We start from the raw sequence: 22,591 nt of genomic DNA, 5'->3' as shown, positions 1-22,591 counted from the left end.
TCAAAAGGCTGACAATGCTTCAAACAATGTTTCTATAATTCCTAGCCACGATTTATCCCTCCGAGGTTTTAATGATTTTAAACACAATTAAATCATACCGACGGCTTAACTTCAGCACGTCCGCCCGTGCGCTTAGCTCATGTCGCACCAAAAGAAACGAATAATATTCCCCCCTTTTTTTGGTTATTTTTTGTTCGCCCAAGAAACAAACACAACTTTGATCATAAATAAAACTGTTTGTATCACGTCGTGTTGCCGAATTTTTCGCACACCCCGCAGGCAGCTGGGAGGGGGGGGGAGGCATGGTTGGGTTGGTGTAAGAACTTTTCCATTTTCCACTTTCTAATTGAGACACACTCGCATCCCCGTTACCACCGTTCCTTCGCCGTGTTTAAACAGTACAACACATTCAACTGTAGGTATTTCTCCTTCCAAGTGTGTCTGTTTGTGTGTGTGCTCTCGTGCCCACCACTTTTTTGCACCTTTACCGGTGCGCCAGCACCGGGCGGAGTGGATAAATTCAACCTTACCACGCTTCCGATCGCTTAATTCGGTCGAGGCTCTGGTGGAACGTGACAGGATTATTTGTACGCCCCTTCGAAAGGGGATGAGTGTTTTTTTGGCCGGGGCAAACTTTTCACCCTGCCCGAAGCTAACCGGGCAACACACACACACACACAGACACACACACACACACACAAAGGGAATGCGGGATAAACCCCGTGTCGCAGGTTTCGTCATAAAAATGAACCGAAATAATCTCCCGCACACTCACGGCGTGAATGGAATCGGTTGCGCGAAGCAAAACACGCCAAAGCAAGAAACGGAGCAAAGAAAACTTAAAGGAGTTTAGAGGGGCCAAATACCGACCGACAGACCCGAGCCGCCTCAGTGTTCTCTCTTTGTGTGTGTATTTTTATTTTTTGTTGCTGATGGAAAAGTTTACTCATATTTTTAATTTATTTGTGCAAAGTTGCTTTTCTTGTTCTCCTGTGTTCCAGCGCCTGTATTCGTTTGTGTTTCGGTATTCCGGCCGGTCACGATCTAGCCGCACTTTGCCGATACGCTTCGTTTCTGCACGGGCTGCGTTTGTTTGCTAGCGGTGCGGTGGTGGTGAAAATTGTCAAAGGAAAAGAGAAACATAGACAACGTTTTTTTTCTTCTCTAGTTTGCGATGGAAAAGGTCAAGCGATGATCAGTATCGAGGCAGCATTACGGTGTAGGATGAATTTTAACGGATGAGAGCAGTGAATTAATCGATGGGAAGTCATTGCTGGATCGATAGAGATTGCCAGAATGACTCACAATGGGAATGAACAGGCATGTTTTATAGCTCGAAACGAAAACGAAACATGTTAATGGATGAGTTTTAGGGGCATTTATAATTAAAATCATCACTTTTAAGCTGGCACATTAAAACCACGTTCGGTTAAGGAACAAAATTAGTTTATATTCGTTAAACATCGACGTGACATTTAACGAATTAACAAAACAATTTTCTCGTCATCATTTTATGATGAATGAAAGAGCTTCAAACTTTTCTTAGAACGCCTAAAGATATGCACTTTGCATTACCTTTTATACCTTTCTACCTTGTTTTGTGTAATAGTTGTGTTATTTACAGGGTCTCGAATCAAATAAGGGAATAGTTCAATCACTTAGGGTAATGTTGCAAATCGGTATGGAAATGTTGCATGTAAACTGTGGAAGTTTGCAATCATATAGAGGAGTGTTGCAATCGATTAGGGGAATTTTACAAGCATATTGTGGAGCTGTCATCAGACGGTGGGTGCCGGTGTAAATACCCGCTGTAAAGTTAGTTTATCATGAGCACAGCTAAATGCGAACTAGATTCTTCTTCTTATTCTTCTTCTTCTTCATATTCTTCTTCTTCTTCTTCTTCTTCTTCTTCTTCTTCTTCTTCTTCTTCTTCTTCTTCTTCTTCTTCTTCTTCTTCTTCTTCTTCTTCTTCTTCTTCTTCTTTATTTTGGCGAATGGATTATAATTTTATATGATGCCAACACATATTCAAAGACTTACCACTCTATGTGGGTTTTCGACTTCTAGAGTCATGTACCCGTTTTCTTTTTCGACTCTTATTATTACAATTGTTTTCTTATTACAATTGATACAATGTCTACATTTTTTTCTGTTACCACAGCTACAAACTTAAAATATTATTTTCGTCTTTTGTACAAATTTTGTTATTTCCTTGATAATGTTTCACGGTTTGCCTTCCCACTGTGCTTTAAATATTTACGTGATGTTTGTTTGTTCTTCTCTTTGTTTTGCTAATCTCTTCTTCTTCTTCTTCTTCTTTTGGCTCAACGACCGTTGTCGGTCAAGGCCTGCCTGTACCACAACTTGTGGGCTTGGCTTTCAGTGACTTATTGATCCTCCCATAGCAGGATAGAACGAAGAAACGAAACCATAGAAACGAAAACGAAACATGTTAAGGGATGAGTCTTACGGGCATTTAAAATTAAAATCATCACTTTTTTATATTAGTTTATTAGTTTTTTTTAATTAGTCAATAAGGAAAGTTAATTAGTTAATTAGTTTATATTACTTAAACATCAACGTGACATTTAACGAATTAACAAATCAATTTTCTCTTAATCATTTTATGATGAAAGTAAGAGCTTCAAAATTATGCCTCAAAACGCCTAAAGTTATGCACTTTACATTACCGTTTATACCTTTCAACCTTGTTTTGTGTGTTAGTTGTGTTATTTAACGGTTTTCTAAGCATTATTTATCGTTTCATCAGCGTACTAGTTTCTTCTTCTTCTTCTTCTTCTTTATTTTGGCGAATTTTGTTACAATCTTATATCATGCCAACACATATTCAAATACTTCCCAAGTGACATTTGCTCGAAATTTTCCCAGTTTTCCCATTTCTGCTCGATTAGTACTCGATACGCCTGAAAGTGTGAATTTGTGTGTGATCAAGTGTGTTGAACGGGACAAGATGTGGTGTGTTCGTAAATTAGACGTTTCTCTATCGATGGACGATGCCTTCGAGCTCATTTTTCATTCATAGCTATGGTTTTTTGATGAAAATCAAAATCTAATTTTGTGTAACGTTATTCTATAAAAAAATCGGTATTATTTACGTATAAAATGGCTACATGACCAACTATAACGATATGAAACATCATTTCCTTCATCATCATCTAGAAGAAAGCAACGAAAAAGTCGTTTCACAGTTGATTTTAAAGGACTTTTTCTAAATTCCCTTAAACTGGTGCAGTTTAAGGGAAGTTTAAGGCTCCAGTTTAAGGGAATTTGCTCGAATTCCCGATTATTCGTGCTCGAAAATGTCCACTAGGTTACCACTCTATGTGGGTTTTTGACTTCTACAGTAATATACTCGTTTTCTTATTCGACTCTTAAAATTTTTACAATGTCTTAAAACTTAACATATTATTTTCGTCTTTTGTATAAATTTTGTTATTTACTTGATAATGTTTCACGGTTTGTCTTCCCACTGTGCTTTAAATATTTCTCCTGTGATGTTTGTTTGTTTTTATCTTTGTTTTGATAATTTCTCGCAGTAGAATAATTGATGTTTCGGGCACTCCACACTCTTCATAATTAAAATAATATTATTTCTTATACTAGTGTCGCTAAAACTACCTCTACTCTATAATTTGATATTACCCACAATCAATGTTGGACCGTGTGGTAAATACCTTTTTACCCGGTATTTATTTTTTGGTTTTTTTATCGGGGTTTTATCTATTTTGTTTCTACACGGGTAAATATTGGGTATTTTCGAATGTTTGGAATTTATGAATGGACCCGTTGGATGCGAGTTCAGTTCAGTAAAAAGTTGTTACTTTTTATTGGATTATCGAATCGATGCAAAAAAAATTAGAATGCCTAGAGAAACATGTTTTACAAAAGTGGTAAAAAATTCAGAATTTTTCAATTTTTTAAAATGTGCTTTAAAAAATTAAATCAACTTTTACCCCTTACTTCTATAACCACCTACCCGGGTAGGTAATACATACAATAAAGGATTTTGGTTTCGATTAGTCGCTAATTTTGTAATGATATGTATAGCAATGCATGTAGTTATATTTATAGAATCTATTCAAAAAGTTTTCTAGCTCTTAATATTCTTCAAAAGTCACATAGATTGAAATGATTGCCCCGACAGTCGGGAAGACATGGCGGTGTATTAGTGTCAGTTGAACTAATTGCTATGCATTCAATTTATGTAACTAAAAGCCATACTTCATAAATTTATAAACTAAAAAGAAGTATTGTTATTATAGCTGCATAGAATAAGTTAAAAAAGACATTTTTTGACTAATTAAAATACAAATTCCCTTATATAATGTATTACCTACCCGGGTAGGTAGTCATAAAGATGAGGGTGTATTTTTGGTCATAGAAACGAAGGTTAAACATCATGCATCCATGCTTGTCAACAATGTCCACTTTTACTTCCAAATTCCTTTGGATACAGTTCCATCGTAGCCATGCCATAGATACCAAAAAAAACTCTTATTAGAACCCAATCTACCCGTGAAAATACCCTTTTTTGGCGGGTAAATACTCGTGGATTATTTTCCCAAATTTGAAAATACCCGATTTGGTACATCCCTGCTCACAATATTCCAAACTAGCATTCCGCGCGCGCAAACCATCGATCCAGCAAATCAATCAGCTAAAACCGTTTTACCCACGGAATCGACTGTCGGAAACAAAAATGATTACCGCCGTTTCGCTAAAGTTTCTTGGCAGAAGTCAATCTTTAGCGCTTCGGTTCGGTTCCGCAAAAGCTGAAGCCCAATGGAGCAAGCGTTAACGGGTTTCGGCAGCTGCGGCACAAGCTGCCAAAGCAAGTGTATCAATTTGTTGCTGACGACGTTGACGTGCCCGCTTCCTGCAAGTGTCTGCACTTGACCTTCGCAGACTTTTTGCGCAGAAATCAATACAAAGGAAAATTGATTTTTCATACCGAAAGGGTTAGCAGGAGGGTTACGAGCTCCTTTTTTTTGGGATGAAAGATTCCAGTAGCAACCGGGGGGCCGTTTAGTACCAGTCGATGAAAGAAAATACTTCAAGTGGTTACGGTTCCTACCCCCCCAAAACCTTCGTTCGTGGAAGGAATGTGGCCGTGATGCAAGAGTGCTTTGGCTTTGTCTTTTTTTTTTGCATTCCTACCGTGCCTAAAGGGTTCAGTAGGGTACCGTTTTTGTGCGGTTGAAAGACTCTCGGAATGAAGTGCTATTGCTGTACTAAATTTTACGTTTAAAAAAAAAAACAGACGAAGAGTAGATTATTTTAAAACAAGGGAATATATCTCACACTTTTCCATCGTTGTCAAAAACTAAATTATGCATGTTAATTTAAAAAAGGGGATAACTCATCACAAAACACCCCAAACCACTCACAACGCATCAGTGCGAAGGCAACACTAATTGAACTCAACATGCCGGCAATAAGCCAGCACAGCAATGGAATGCCGGAACCGAACCGACTGCTGATTAAATAATCTGAGCAGCGAGAGCAAAGCGAACAGCCAAAACAGCAGGAGAAGTCCCAAAAAAAACCATTCCTTTAATCCGCCACCTCACCGAAAGCTGCTTATCCCCCCAGATTCTCTTCCGGTACGATTTGTACCCTTTATGCTTTTTCTTAAAAGCTTCCAGAAGCGTGTGTACATACTTTCACAAAAAAAAAACGAAACAAAACAAACAAACAAAAATCACAATACAAATACCGAGCACTTTCCGACAACGACGACGACGACGACGATGCAGCAATACACACACAGCAGCGCAGCATCTAACATTTTCTGCGGAAAAGTTTTGTGCTGCGAGTCTAAATTAGTCAGCGTCAAGCATGGCGGCAAGGTTGATTTATTCATTATCTGCATAATAAATTTTGAAAAGTTTCTAAATTAAAATCACCCAAGCTTGCGAGCGGGAGAGAGAGAGATGGGAGCCAAGGTGTTGGAAGGCATGGAGCATCCTGCTGGCTGCTGAAAGGCTTTCGCTTTCGCACGCGTTTGCAAAAATCCGCGCAAAAAGTGTGCACTGATTCAGAGAGATGTTGTATGATAGTTTATTTATTACAATTAGAAACAAAAATCAATCTTAGAGGGTATACATTTACAGGGTTTCCCACGATTTATTGGTTGGTTCCCATAAATTTTTGCTGGGTTCCCATATTTTTTTGGTGCGTTCCCACGAATGTTTGGCCGTTCCCCAGAATGTTTTGGTCCAATTGTATTGATATCCAATCGAAAAGTACCAATACATTATGGGAACGAACCAAAAATCTATGGGATACGATCAAAAATCATGGGAACAGACCAACAAATCGTTTGCAAACCCTGTAAAAGTTCTGTTTTCTGTACATTGCTTGAGTTAATGAACAGGAAACTCTTGATAGCGTGTCTTGGTAGTTTTTGCATAAGTCGTAAAGTTCTAACATGCAACTTAAAACGCAGCAATAATTGTACTAAAGCAAGTAACCGTTTCAACTAGCATAACGATAATGTGACATTTAAGCAAACAAAAAGCGAACGCAAGTGAAACGCGACAAGAAAAGCTTGGAAAACAACTGGCGAAGCACAGCACTCACAGCCAAACCTTCTTCATTGCGCTTCGCGCTGAAAACGTGCTTCAAAAAGTTGATTCTTTACGCAAACATTGATGGCGACACACCCACCAACCAAGCCCGGCAAGCGACCGGAGCAACAAAAACAAAAGACACAGAAAAGTGCAACGCTAGGAAAAGGACGAGATGTTTTACCCTATTTTTTATTTGTTTTCAACTGACATTCTTATTCTGCTGCACAGTTTGAATGAAGAAACAAACACACACACACTGCATAGAAGAGAGAAAAAACAAAGAGTGCGAGCAAGAACTTGTTCGTTTTGCTGCTGCACACTTACCGAGGCCGGCTGCATCAGGCCGGTGAATTGTTTTCCATCCCGGGCCACGGTAAGCACACGGATAGGATTGACATTTTGAATCCATTTTAAAAACTTTCCCCCTTTATATCCCATTCTTTTTGGTGTGTGTGTGTGTGTGTGTGTTTTTTTTAGCCTTTTTTGTATGCACCTGGCACTGTGTGGGCCAAGCACGCCCTGCCATCCTACACGATGAATTGTCCCACAAGTAAAAGTTATCGTCCGGTTGGTTGGTGTGCTGAAAACCGATTGGAGCAACGTTTGGTAAGAAACACACACACACATTCACAGTGCAGATGCTTCGACGTTTGGAAGGAAAAAACTTTTGCTAACCCGAAAGGGAATGCGAGCAACGAACAACCAAAAAAAAAACACTGAACCGGAGCAGGAAAAATTCACCACCCAAGAAATGAGGATCGTTAGTGGGTAAAGTTTTTGATATCGAATTGATAACGAGAAAAGTGAAAATTGTTGAGCAGGCGGTGTAGAGCGGTGCGGTGGTGCGAAACGTCGAAAGAAATGCATTCGTTTGCTACTGCTTGCGAAAAAGGGTTTCTGGAAACGTTTGCTTCAATGTAACTGGCTTTGCTGTGGGGTTTTTTTTTTTGTTGCTCTCCATTTTATTACTTTGGTAAGGAAGTTAGTGTTTTTAACACTTTTTTTTCACCAGATGAGCAGTTTTTGGAGAGTTCGTTGTATTTGCGGTTCTGTTTGGTGGAAGGTAAAAAGGAAAGAAAGGGTTGAGAGCGATGGGAAATTGGGATGATCAGTGGTGCACGTTTGGAATATAAATGTTTCTCTGATTGGAAAATGGATAAACGAGACAGGATGGTTATCTTTAACTTGAGCTCAGCATGGCTAGCAGATTCCAAGCAGTTGAGAAGTTAAAGTAATTTATAACAATTTTGCGGTTCCCTCGATCGCTCCACATCATATACCAGGGTAAATGTACCTATAGTGGTGGTAGTACCAATAGTGGTGGTATTGCACTAAAATGCGGGCCATACGGCAAATTAAAAGTAATTAAGTTATTTTCGCCAATGTGAAATGTTCTTTAGCCTTTTACAAAGAATTTAAAAGATAAATGGGACCATTCCGTTATTTAGTGACCGAAAAATCCATTATTTTGTGAAATGTGTCAACATTTTTCCAAAATCCTTAGGATTTCATAACGAAACTCATATTTCTGTTAACGTTCTAAATGATCACATACCCACGCAATTACTAGTTTTTCAACTTGACTGTTATGAAATGTTATTGTTTTACTAAAATTATTGGTCTTTTGACCATATTTATGCATTTTTAAGTGTTTTTACCATAGTGCCATTATAGGTACACAAAACAGGCATGTTCCTATAGTGATTATAGTTATAAAATCAATAAAAACAGTTCGTTTTAGATTTTTTTGATGATATTTTTGACATGTCGTTCTGTTGTCATTAAAATAAGCAACAGAAATAAGTTTTCTGTAAGTAATGTACCAAACAAAGGGCAAAATTCGCTTATCTGGCTGAGTGAAAAATCAACCTCAAATCAAGCTTTATCTTCCGGGTGTGGATTAACGACAGGTGTTATTTAGTACTTTAGTAAATATTTTCTTCAACCAAATTCATACATTTTTTACGATCAAATTACGAAAGAAATCATTATTATGGCAGCTATCCTTGCTATTCATACAAAAACAACTTCGAAACTAAGTTTCATTGATATTATACATTGTTTTGGAGGTATCTTTGTTTACCACCACTATAGGAACACAATACGACGACTATAGGAACCATACCACCATTATAGGTACAACAAATCAGTCACAAAAATATGTATTTTTTCGTAAATTTGATGTGTTTTACGGTAAAAATGGTTGTGATTGCGAAGATAAAACATATTCCAATTGCTATGTGTGAAAATATTCACAAATTGACCTTCCTGACAATGTAAATCCTTTAAAACACATCTGTATCACAACAAATTGCACCACTATTGGTACACTTACCCTATTATCGTTTATATGGCGTTGTTTAGGAAGGTTTGATTGAACCGAATGTGGGATTTTTTTTTTTTTTTGAGAATATGATCCAAATTAAGCATTAAGATAGTGAGGCTATTCCTGGTGCATATTGTTTGTGATTCCGTTTGAACATCTTTCAGCAAAGTATTAATGGGATCTTACTAAAATTGGAGCCCTTCACGATTCTAGTCTACTTTTTGTATGGAGTTTGACAGTTGGAGGCTGAAATCATGTAAACAATCCATACAAAACCACACAAAAAACTAGCCTGCGATTTTCAGTCTAGAAAATTTTAGCCTAAAAGCTAGAATTAGATTCGAGTACCTGCTCGAAAACACGGGTTTGTTTACATTTACCCCAAGATGCATTAAAGAGATCTGGTGATGGAATCCAGAATTAAAGTGTATGTAATCCAGGTGGTCTCGTAGCATGTTTTTATAACCAAATTTGAATATCACTTTTTGACAGGATGGGTGAAAACTTTTGTTCAAACACGCTTTCTTGTGGTTTGACGATCACTCAAAACACTCTTAAAATCTTCATTCAGAAGCAGAAGCGATAAAAATCAGCCTTCTTAATTCATACACCTTGGGATAAGCCCACCTGTATATTATACCCACTTTGATAGCTGCTCGAAAACTGTTATACAATGCAACCAGCTGACAGGCTGAAATTTCAGCTTACGAACTTAAAATGGAAAGGGCCCCATTGTCGGTTTTCCATCAGAATCTTAAGTACCACATCCGATTGAGCGAACATCTCTTGTCAAAGAGGTAAGATATGACTTTTCTTCTTAAAACTGCATCATTATTATCTCAAGCTATCATTGCTTTCCGAGGCTTTTATTAGAAACGTCATTAACATGGAGCCTGCTTGGATAGATTTCTGCACTTTGCCATGCCATATTACCGATGTTATCAATATCATAACCAGAGATAATGGATTGATAATAATGTTTTTTTTTTAGAGTTTTGAGTCCGATTGAGGTTGAAATAAAACACTACCACAAGATATGAAATATAGCTGCTATTTTGCTGTTTATCGTTTTCCATTTTAAATCATAGTATGTATTTCGTTATAATAAATGTATGCATCATTTCATTCGAATTGCCTACATTTAGGCGCCCAATTATTCAATTAACTACTATACACTATAATACCACTAGGGAACGACTTCCTAAACACTCTTCGAACAGGAATGTGGCCCAGATGAAGCAATACAATATTATTCATTACATCACAGTGAACGATGTGAAACGATGAAATGTATATTAATTTTATGTTCTTCCACTGAACAGCATAACCTGAGCAGCACTACGACATTTTTTCTCCTGCCACCCGAAAAAACTAACCACTCAGAAAAATCGCACATAGAAAGAGCTACAAATTTCCCCTGACAGCAAATTGCATCCATTGAAGAAGAGAAAAAAATGCAACCAACAGAGCAATACTTGCATGTCCTCGGCGTAATCCATAAGCGTAATAGCGTACATTACTGCAGCATCGCGCCTGCAATAGCGAAAATACTTCCCTGCGAAAAACGTCCACCGCTGGGTTTCGCTCGGGTAACAAAATAGCGCCTGAAAAGCTCCGATCCTCCCGCCAGCGTCCTTCACCGGTGCTTAAGAAAGAGGAACAAAACAGCTTGACACTGATTCCGGTGGATGTGTTGCATCTGCTGCTGCTGCTGCTGCTACCGGCTCTGGGTCCTGCAATCTCATACTCCTGTTACTCTGCACCAATAAGGGCCAGAACTTTTGCCCACCACTTCAACCCATCCGCACGTAGCGAGGAAGTAGCAGAAGGAAGAAGAGAAAGAGCAACAAAAACAAGAACACCCGAAAGCAAACATTCCAAAGTGGGGTAAAAATTTGCATTATCGTATCGGCGGAATGAGAAATTAGTTTAATGATTCATGGAAAAAGTTTAATTTATATGATAAATTGCAGTACAAATTCGCTCCCGGTCGGTCGTACTTCCTTTTCGTTCTCTCTCTCATACTGTTTTCCCCCATTTTTTTTTTCTTGCCACCGCTGGTCCTTCCCGCTGGCAAAAGATTTTCTTCCGATTGAACAACCCGGGCGGCTCGGGTTGGCAAATGGCCAGCAGGCAAAAGTGGCTGTGTGTGTGTGCGCGCGTGTCTGTGCGTTATCCGAGAGAATGGAAGCTATCAGTATTCACTGGTATGCCGGTTTTTTGCCAGCTTTAACGAACTTATTGGTGAGCAAATTTATCCTCATTAATATTCCCATTTCCTTGAGCGCCCGCACGACCAGCCCCGTGCTGCTGTGAAATGCCCAATAAATGGTCTAGGGCGTGACAATCCCACCGGAGGGTGTCTGGACTTATTACACTCATTGGTTCGAACTGTGAGAAAAAGCATCGGAAACGTTGATGACAAAGAACCCGTGGCAAAAATCTGCAACCTTCGTTTACTGCGAGGCAGCTCTTTGGTTGGTTGTTTCGGTGTGAATCAGCAGCACGAAGTAATCCAACGCGTTCTGTCCGCCGGTTGTGTGGATCATTTTATAGGTTTCACATTCACCCATTCTGTTGCTGTGTGTTGCCGTCATAAATCGAACATATTGGTACAAATTCATACCCGTCTACGTTTGCTTTACTTTCCACCAAACGGAACGAAAATGTAGAAAAGAACAGGATTCTTGAAAGACAAAATAGGAAAAAAACAGCACACCGTAAGCAATGAATATGGTGATGGGTTTTCCGCTTCCGTTCCTCGCTGGTAAAGAGTAAAGTTTTTTTTTCTCAATTTCTGCAGCATCTCACAGTTTTCAAGCTTTTCTTCTTGCCTTTCCCTCGCAGCAAAACGAAATGCTAGGCACACCACGCGACTCGATCGATCTTTTTCAGTGACAGCGAACGAAGCAAAGAAAGAGGTTGGAATGCGAGGGTTGCACAGAAAAGGATAGGAAGCAATCAAACGTGCAATATGTGCGACCAAATCGGAAACGGTTGGGGATGCTTTCCAATACCCCGGGTAACTATTTCCGTCCGGGGGTTTGGTGGCGAGAAGGCTTCTTGTAAAAAAATATGATTCACCAGGGACTACCCCACCGACCACGATGAGAACCCCACCGACCGTGGCACATAGAACGACGAAAGCACTGAGAAATAGTTTGTAAGTATGTGCCTGTGTCTGGGTAATAATCATTTGGTGTAACTGTATGTGTGTCCTTTTCGTTTTCTTCATCTTTCGAACCAAACGATACAGTGGTGAGCGCAATTGTGCTGAGCAAGTTACTAGAAACCCGCCCTTTACATGTGACTGGCAGATTTGGGGATTGATATTTAATGTTTGATAAAGGCAGAAGGGTGATTTGGGAGTTAACTTTCGAGATGGTTGCAAAACGTTTGCAGAAATGGTCAACTGTTGATAGGCTTTGATGGAAGAAACGATGTGCGAGATAAAGACAAGCTTGTTGCGGGTGCTCGCTGGAAAGAGGAAATGTGTTATTATTGGTATGCTGTTGAATGAGACAGTAAAACTATTTCAAAAACGACAGTAAACATGAGCAATTTCCTTTCAATTTATGAATCTAATACCTTAATCTCAAACACGAAGATACAACGCAGAACAGCATAACTGCTATTAGGGCACAATTGGTTAGATTGCATATATTTAGGAGTGTACATTTACTTGATTGTCTAGATGCAGGCGCGCACGAAACTTTCAATCTTTAGCTCGTTAAAAACACTGCTGAGACACAGGCACGGAAGCCCTGTCATCTAATCGTGTTTAACGAAACACGAAGATCGTTTTGTTGAGCTTTGAGCTTTCGGCTCGGGCGATTAGTTTATAAGTATAAGTGTAGTTCTAGAAATAAACTCTCTTCTAATTTTGCAACTGAACAAGCCACAAGCGCTGGTAAATATCGAACGCTAGAAAAGTTACACCGAAACACGAAAGAAAAGATTATCCGAAATCGTAAGATCGAACAAACACTTTTAATATCTTTATTAAATTCTAGTGTTATCGCAGCAATACGGAATCGCTTTACAAGTAATTAATTAAATAGGAAATGATCCTCTATTGAGTTTCTCTCCTTAACATACAACGTGACAGAGCTTTATCATTCAGTAGGGAGTGTCGTATAACTGGAATGATGGCAAAAACAGGCAATTATTTTTAAACTGTAATGCGTTTTATATTAATAATTTTTCACTGATGCTTTTCATGTATATCTTTAGCATTCGACAAACCATTTTGAAGCACTATTCCATTCAGCATTCAAATTTTATTTTTAACTGTCTCTCGGTGAACACAGTACAATTCGCTTAACCGAATTCGTTTGATGCACCTATTTATTCGCCTACCTGTTGTGCTTATAATATGAGCCATGCAGTCATCATAGAACTGCATTGTATTGTATTGTATGTCATCAATTGTACGTTCTTTTTATATCTACTCTCATGTATCCTCAGTGTTTCCCAGCCTGTCACCCAGCAACCAAAGTTCTTTGATGTACTTCCATCAAACGTACTGTAAATGAGCAACACAGTCAGCATGCAATTTATATGGAATTACTCTCCCACTAACAAAGGATGGGTTAATGATCAATGCATTGTGTTATCAAATTACAACCCCTGAATGTATTGTTCCCATCCCACGCTGGCAGGATCATTGAATTTATACAAGCTTAAAGCAGCGGAAGACCAGTAACTAACCAACTCTTCAAAAACCGGTCCAGCAGGGTGTAGTTTTTCGATGTTTATTTTCATTAATAACGCTACATTAAAACCCACACCCATGTTCGGATTATATGACGGGTTTCGTAGGTTGTTGATTCCGATTATCCGACGCATCTGGAATGGGTGCTATGCCGCCAGTTGAGTTCGTTGTCGGCTCCTCAAACAGCTGCAGCTGTTGCTGGATCCATCCGCTGTACCGGGCCACGTTGAGCAATCCCGTCAGCGTGTTGACTCCGCACTGATAGAAACCCTTCGGCGCAATGCCGAACGTTGTCATCCCACGCAGATAGTAACGATCCTTCTGCTCGACGTAGAACCCACTGCCACCGCTTCCGCTGCACACGGGCGTTACTGCCAGAGGGTGTGGGTTTGTGTGTTAGCTATTAGAAGTTTACCCCAAATTTTAGCTCCTCCACCATCAGCACACTTACTCGCACAGAAGAACTCATTGCGCTCGAACAGCTTGCCGGCAAACGCTTCCATACAGCGGCCCTGTCGCTGCACGGTAGTGACCGCACTTTGCAGCACTGCCGTGTAGACATTGTGCAGCCCAATGCCCCAGCCCACACTCACTCCCCGCACACCGGCCAGATCTTCTTCCACCTCCTGCTCTCGTCCGAGGTTCGTGGCCGGCTCCGGCCACAGACAGATCGGTCGGGCCAGTGGACCAAGCGGAATCTCATCCAGCAGCTGCACCAGCGCAATATCGTTCGCAAAGTCCGGCGCCTGATACTCGGGATGCACAATAAGCTTCTCCACCCGGCACCGGTTCGGTGGCTCGAGCTGCGTCAAATCACTCACACCGTAGCGCACGGACAGCGACTCGACCGGGTACGGCTGTACGCAGTGTGCCGAACCGATCACATGCCAGCTGGACACGATGGTTGCACCGCAAAAGTAATGGCTATCGTTCCGATCGGCCCGATACAGCCCCACGTGGAAGGGCCAACCGTTCGACTGGCCACGCACCCCGCAGTCGAATTCTTCCGCCCGCGCCAGCGAGACAGTACAAAGGCTGGCGAGGGCTGTCAAAAGACTCACACGATTACCGTTCACCATTGCGCAGTAGAAAAACTGGGCCGCTGGGAGCTGTGTTCAATGAAAGGTCGCAGAACAAAACTACAGCTAAGAAAAGTAAAACAACGAACGATTCGCTTTAGATTCTTTGGGAAAAATTCGCCTTCAACACCTCGCTCGGAAACCTGCACAACACACCGACACGCAGTGGATTTTCACCTTCAGTGAAGCATCGCCGGCGACACGTTGATAAGCTACTCTCGACTCGCCGACCGTCTGTACGAAGGCGAGTCATTAAAAAGACATTACTGTTTATCGCCTCGCTGTGCTTTGTTCGGTCAGGTGGGGCCGGCAAAAAAAACTGGTCGCATCATAACAAGTGGTTGGTGATTTTTGCTGGACAACTCTTTGTGCACATTTGGTTCGTCGCAAGGAGCAAGATTAACACGCGCACACACACACACACACACACACACACATAGACAAGCATGCAAGAGATAATCCTCCTCGGTAACGGGTGGGGCCGCTTTAGCCATAACGTGCGGTAAAGGAAACGGTCAGCACGTGTGATAAGCTGTAACGCTTTCGCAGCGAATGAGGTAGGATGGGAAAAGGTTAATTAGGAAGCTAATGTGTGATTATTAAAACGTGTATGTGTGTGTGTGTGAATCAGGTTTGAGCGGTTGCAACATGGTGCAGGAGTTTTAGGTTGTGGACAGTTCGATTTGCTTCTGGTTATTTAGTTAATACTGAGCAGAGCTGCTTTATTCCATTATTGGAAATGTCTTGTCTGTTGAAATTGCTTTAAAATATTTTCATTTTATGCATTTCAAAAATAAACCATTTTTTAAATATATTTTTTATTGATCTCCACGGTTTGTCTGCACCTCATATCTTGTAAGAGCATTTGGCAAATGTTTGAAAACTTTTATGACATCATGTCATAACTAACAGTTTGCTTTCCGATACCGCCGTAAGAGGTCCTCGTAAGATTATTGGTTGCGTTTTAATCTATTAGTAGTTATGTTATTTAAACTAGTTTATTTAGCCTGAACGCTGAGCTAGCTCACAAAATGTCAAGGATCCTCTTAACTCTGTGTTGTTCGCTTAGGACGACCCATTGATTGACCTGCTAACGGAACCAAACCCATACTGATTCTTATTCAGGGATTGATACAAAACCCATACCGGCTCTGGAATCGACCACACACCCAAATTGTACTGGAACTGATTCTGATGGAACAGAAGGGGTCCATTTCCGGCAGTATATATCCACTCAACGAACCATTTCCGGCAGTATATGAACAGCGTTCGAATCAGCGTAAGAATTATCATAGATATGCCATCTCAAATTGTAAAGAGATTTGATCGTGATTTGACTAGTTATTGAAAACAATTTGTAGCCCAAAGAGATATGTCATATAACTATATAACTAATATTGGGGCCCTTCAAGATTCTAGTCAGTTTTTTGTATGGAGTTTGACAGTTGGAGGCTGAAATCATGTAAACACTCCATACTAAACAACACAAAAAACTAGCCTGAAATTTTCAGTCTAGATTATTCTAACCTCAAAGCTAGAATTAGATTCGAGTACCTGCTGGAATCCCAAGGTGCATTACAGGGTTTCCCACGGTTTATCGATCAGTTCCCATGATTTTTTGGTGCGTTCTCACGATTTTTTGGTCGTTTCCCATAGAGGTTTGGTTCGTTCCCATAATTTATTGGTATATTCTGATTGGATATCAATAAAATTGGAAAAAAAAATCTGAGAAACGACCAAAAAATCGTGGGAACGCACCAAAAAAATATGGGAGCCCACCAAAAATTGATGGGAACCAACCAATAAATCGTGGGAAACCCTGTAAAGAGATCAGGTGATGGAATCCAGAAACAAAGAGTATGTAGTCCAGGTGGTCTCATAGCATGTTTTATAACCAAATTTGAATATCACTTTTTGACGGAATGGGTGAAAGCTTTTGGTCAAACAAGTTTTCAGGAGGTTTGACGAATACACAAAACACTCTTAAAATCTTCATTCCGAAACAGAAGCGATAAAAATCTGTGTTTTAAATTCATACACCTTGGGATAACCTCACCTGTATATTATACCGACTTAAAAAGCTGCTCGAAAACTTCTATACAATGCAAATAGCTGACAGGCTGAAATTTCAGCCTACGAACTTAAAACGGAAAGGGCCCCATTGCTGATTTATCAACATCTCGAATTTGTAATGCTCATTGCATACATATAGGCGCACAATATTATAAGCAAAACTTCCATTCCAATCCATTTTGTACACATCTGTTTTTTACTGTCCCTGGCTAACTACTAGAACACTTAGCACACTGCCGCTCTGTTACATACAGGCGCTCTGCTTAGATCTTCGAAGGACCAAATTCAAGAAAAAAAAAGATTTTAAGAAAGATGTAGCATAAAACTGATATATGGTTTTTTTATTATTATTGTTTTCAAAACATTTTCTCATCAGTACAACGTTGTTTATTTGCTACATGCTAAATCCGAAATTGTACTTCTGTAAATCGAAACTACTTCAGCAGTCCGTTCAACATATACTGGAGCATTAAGCCTATCCCCCCGTGAGTACCAATGCGTGTTAGTAGCACATATTTTAGTGGACAGCTTGGCATATAAAAGCGATAAAGAGAAAGGGAGAAAGAGCGGGGGAGAAACCAATCCCAAACTATCATTTTTTGACCATTTGACCGTCCCGGAACCGGTTTGTTTGTTATAGGAAATTTAGCTACCTCTTCAATTTCACCTTTTTCCCCCGCACATTTCGATGCAGTAAAAACACACACACACACGCACACACATATCAAAGCGGGCCCGTATTTCGGTCATTACAGTAAACGTTGCGTTATTTCGTTGAACGGTTAAAGATAAGATCGACGCTAGCACACATCGCCATTGCCAGATCGTGCTCTATCACCGTGCCGTGTTTGTGATTGTGATTTGGAACACACCGGGAAAAAGACAAACCGGGATATCATTCTTCTTACTGCGTAGTCTATTGTTAGCGATTGCAACATTTGATTGCGTGCCATTAAAACGGCTTCATAATGTAGCAAGATTTAGCGCCCCGCGATTTTTCGCCACACACACACGCGCCCAACAGATAAGACAGCAGTTTGAAGGCTGTACAGCCAGCGGAGCTATAAACAGGAGCGATCACGATTTATGATCACAGCGATTAGCATTCGTTTATGGTCATCATCGCGCAGATTGTTTATGAGAGCCGGCTGAGTGTTGGGAGAAGGGGAAATTGTTACGAACTTGCTATAATCATTTGAAACGAAGTTTTGTGTTTTATTTCCATCTAGGTTATTTAAATTATGTCGCCAGATAACGGGCAGTCGCTTAAGGCGCTTAAGGATTAAACTTTATAGTGAAAAGTTTCTCATCCCAGCTGCAGGATTAACGATGTTTTCCATATCGAAGTGGTATGTTTACTGTTCACCTTCTCCATTTTTTTTGTTTTGTGCTCGAGACAAGCAAAATGCATACACTCTTCCAGATTGAATCTGCTCCACACGCCGGAAAAGCATGCAGCTAGAACGGAGAGGCACATCGATTTTAGTTTAATTGAAATTTGTACCCATTCATCACCCACCAAATCCTTTCAAAATCTATTTCGGAAATTGCAACCACCCGGCAGTGCCACTCCCCAAGACTTTGGGAGCAAACCAAACTAAGCTGCGGGAAGGGTGGGAGGGTTTGCCGGATAATGTGGGGATGCGCTCGCAAGCTGTGAGGGTCCACCGCACGTGCCATCGAAAGCCGTACATAAAATTTATGGCTTGTGCAAGTTTTCAATTTCCGAAAAATAAAATATTCACTTTGGTGCAGGCACTCGATCGACAGGCTCGTACGTAGAAATACACGCACAAAAACACACCGAGGGCACTGCAGGGCGTAAGGGACACTTGCTCTTGCCAGTACCCAAGTTTTAGGAAAAGATTTAAAAGTTTATTCGCTTTTCATTCCACTTCCACTCCTGCTCTGTGCCTTGCTGTGGGGTTGGGGCTTAACTACGTAGCATCTAATTTCGTGCAATCTGTTGCAATGGGTTAGCTTTTCGGGGTTATTTTTTTGTTATAAACGAAGGGGTAATTAGATTTTCCGAACGAATTAGATTTTCACTCAAGCACTGCAAATAAATCACATTTCATCGTATTTAATGAGTGTACCAAATGGATTGTGCTTAAAATATCGTGCGCCTAAATGTATGCAAATAAGTTTTATTTTCTCTTTGCTTATTTAAAAAATTTAGGTTGTTTTTGCAGGTTTTACGTCACTAACTAGTTCTGATATATAAGATTGTTTCTTTTTTTAGAATTTTTCCATTTTTGTTACAAAATAGGATTAAAAATCTCATAAAACTACAGGAATAAAATATTTAAAAATGTTGCGCCTAAAGTTATGCTAATATTTATGATTTTCTTTAAAATTTCTTTTTAACCCTACGATGATGGTTTTATTTTAGTTCAACGTTTTTCAAAATTCATTTCAATAAAAGCCTAGGCTCATAGCTCCTCTCGTTTATAGCTTTGGGAACTAATTTACTACTATTTTCCTATGAACAGCTTCCTTCGTTTTCGCACTGATGGCGTTGCAGTTCTTGCCTTTCTTTCCCGCGCAGCCACTTTGCAGATACTTACAAATCGCCATTAAAAGTGTGCACTAATGTGAAATAATTTACAACGCCCAATGAAAAGTGAACATAAAAAGCCATCCTTCAAAATGGCTTTTGTAAAACAACTGCCACACATTTCCTTCGTTTCCTTCAATTGCCCATTCCACATGCAACCATGGGTTCGCGGGCACTTAAGCATTTGATGATAAAATTAAGACAACTCCGCACTCGAAATACACCTCCGGCTAGGAGCCACTCGTTTCCCAGCTTTAATTTTTCCCTCGCTGCAGTCGGAAGACGGAAGCCTGAGCTGTGCTCGCGTGGTGGAAATAATAAAACGCAAACCAAAATAAGAGCACCAGATAATTGAGGTGCTTAATCTAATAAAAATAATGAAACTCTCGCACACTCTCTATCTTTTTCTCTTGCTCTATTTTTCCTCATTTCGGATTCGGGATCACTCAGCTTGCTCGCTAGGTATGCGTCAGAGTGTTTGCGTCTAGGGCGTTCCTGGTTCCTTTTTCCCCATCTCTCCTCTGTGCTTCACACAGCACACCGAGACCTTCACGCCTTACCGACTTTAGTCACACGTTCGAATTTGCTTCTGTGGTTGTGCTCACTATTTTATTTACTTTATGCGTGAAGCTTGGCGGGATGAAGGGAGAACGGCAGCATCAGCAATGGTTTAACTGACCACACGGTGAACGACGTTAGTTTGCCCTGCCGCTAAAAGACAGCGAAAAGAAAATCCGCTTCACCTTCGCACCTTGCATCTTGTTTCGGACAGATTTTTTTTTTATTTTTCGGAAGAAAGAGGAAGCGAAGAAGAGTACATGAAAAACCTTCAACACAATACGAGCTAATGAATAAATTAGCCTAACAAGGGCAAATGCGCCGAGTGCCAACCTTCTCGTTACCGTCCAGCACCGTCTGTTATGATGTTTCGCTTTTTCCTTTTCTTTTACACTTCCTGGGACCGACGGTAAGGGCAGTGATGGCCTATTTGCAGGAGAGGGGCCTACAACGACACAAAAAATATATGCGGAAAACAGCTTTCAATTACATTATTAGAATTCCGGCAGGGGAGTTGGTACGCATTGAAACGTGTCGATTCTTCGGGGCCACCTTTCGCGGGGCGAGAATCTTTCAGTCGACTACAGACCGGTGGCGAATTAATAGGATCTTCGATAATGGACTGCTAAAGGATGGCTGGAAGGCTGTATGCATCTTTTTAGGGGGGAAAAACACAACATAAAAACACAATTATAGAACACTTTACTTTAGTGTACCTATTTTCAACTCAGGGAAAGGTCATGAGCAAAATACAATGCTCATAATGAGTAGATACTTCAACTTCAACTCTTCTCACCCAACCAGTCGGGTTAGCCATTTCCCAGATTCAGCAGGGTAAACAATTTACCCTCCATCACCTACAGCGAAACATTAGTTTTAATGTCTGGCGAGGAAACAATGATTCCGCAAAGGAACCGCAGCGAGTCAAGGGCGCCAAAACAACAACAAAAAAAACATTCAACTCAAACCAAACAAAATATCGCATCGCGGTGGAAAGTCCGACAACAGCGCAGCAACGTTAGCTAATTGGCTGCCACTTTGGGTCAAAGCTTGGCGAAAAGGGGTTTTGCTGCCATGAACGGTGGCGTTTGCCACCACGTTTCATGACCATTCACCATTCAACCCTCGTGAAAAGCGGGAATGCCCCGAGCAACACCAACAGGGACAGCGGTAGCGAGACTGGTGGGTGGGAAAGCACGGTGGAATGTAAATTGATTAGCGCTAATGGTGGTTCTGTGCGCGAAATGTGAATACCGACGGTTTGCGTCAAACCGCCTTCACCCCCTCCCCCCCCCCCCCACACGACAAACGGAGGAAATGGGAAATGGACGAAAAGGAATCGCTCGCCTATCTCTCTGTGTCGGTTTTGCACCGCTTGTGCTGACGGCCGTTTGACACGGCAACACTTCTCGTACACGTACACTGCTCGTGGCGTTGAAATAAAAGTTCGCGCCCATCGCGAAGCACTGTGGCACTGTGCAAGAAAAGGCATCAAGATTTGAGCAGCGAGTAGTGGGAGGCGGGCGCGTCGAGGCCGAGGCGATTTGGACATTTTTTCGCAACATCGTTTTGCAGATGATTGGTGAACAGATTGAAGCGATTACCCGCAGGCCAATCTGTTTTCGGGAGAATGTAAATTATGATCGGCATTGATTGTGCGGTGGGAGTGGGTGGGTGTTTGTAGCTTGTTTTTTCTTCATCTTCTTTGCTTCCTCCACGTGAAACAAGGTTAAGTATTGGAGCCTGGAGAGCTGTGAGTCAGCTAACGCTGTTTGCAAAGTTGTGTTGCCCGGTGCCACATTTCCGCGCGAAGAAATGCTTTATGTCGAGTTAATGTAAATAGCAGCGCAACGCATGGACATTGGAAGAATGTTTCGCACTCAATTAAGGTTAACAAAAGAGGCAGAAATCACTAAATAGGATTAATAATAAATATTCATACTAAATGCTCCATTTGCTACCAATAGGGCTTATTGTAGTTATTTTATTTTTCCAATACTTTGCTATCTGGTTTAAGAATGTTCATTAAAGATCAATGGAGTTGATTAACTAGACTGTCAAAAACATTTACTTTGCTAACAATCTGTCAGAGGGCGCTACGCCGCATTAGTGGTGAAGGCATCAAACAAAAAAGAACTTTATTACTTTGATGATGATAGTGATGATCATGGTCAGCGATGTCAAACTCATTTGACCCCGTGGGCCAAAATGCCACTGAAAATAGTAGCACAGGCCGCAGCCTAGTTTTTACATGATATTATATGAAACAAACATCAGATCGTTAGCACATCTTTTCATTTCATTTTGAGATGATAGTTACGTTACAAAAGTCAAATCTTTGATGTATAAAAAGTAAAAGCTGTAGCTGTAGCAGATTATTATCAATTGCTCATAGGCCTCTGATATTTTTAACATGTTTTCATAGTTTTATGGCAACTAACAAGATTCAGTACGCAAAAATAATGGGCAAAAAACTGACCAGTTCCAATACAGAGCAGAAAGTTTTGTAAAGTAAAGTTGATATTGGTGTCATTTTGATTATCAATATTTTTGAGCTGGAATTAAAGTAGCGAATTCTTACTTTTGATGCTGTCTAAAGTCCATAAATGACAACAGATCGTTCAGTCCAGTTCAGATCTTTATTTTACAAAGGAGTGCAAGGTGTCATACAAGTCGTTAGTACCCGTTGTT

The 22,591-nt window shown here is 40.5% G+C and overlaps 2 protein-coding genes across 2 annotated transcripts in view; one reads left to right on the top strand and one right to left on the bottom strand.

Annotated features, from left to right (window-relative positions):
- Positions 1-22,591, top strand: part of LOC120951699 (uncharacterized) — a 281,600-nt gene that overhangs the window by 101,991 nt on the left and 157,018 nt on the right. The window lies entirely within an intron of this gene.
- Positions 13,660-15,411, bottom strand: LOC120950153 (serine protease grass-like). Its single transcript, XM_040367964.2, has 2 exons — positions 14,085-15,411; positions 13,660-14,004 (listed from the first exon to the last, which is right to left on the bottom strand). Exons 1-2 carry the CDS (start codon positions 14,710-14,712, stop codon positions 13,721-13,723), a joined length of 912 nt encoding a protein of 303 aa, XP_040223898.2. The 5' UTR covers positions 14,713-15,411; the 3' UTR covers positions 13,660-13,720.

The sequence above is a fragment of the Anopheles coluzzii genome, chromosome 2 (genome assembly GCF_943734685.1).
Source record: "Anopheles coluzzii chromosome 2, AcolN3, whole genome shotgun sequence".
NCBI classification, from domain to species: Eukaryota; Metazoa; Arthropoda; class Insecta; order Diptera; family Culicidae; genus Anopheles; species Anopheles coluzzii.
This window is presented reverse-complemented; position numbering and strand designations above follow the sequence as displayed.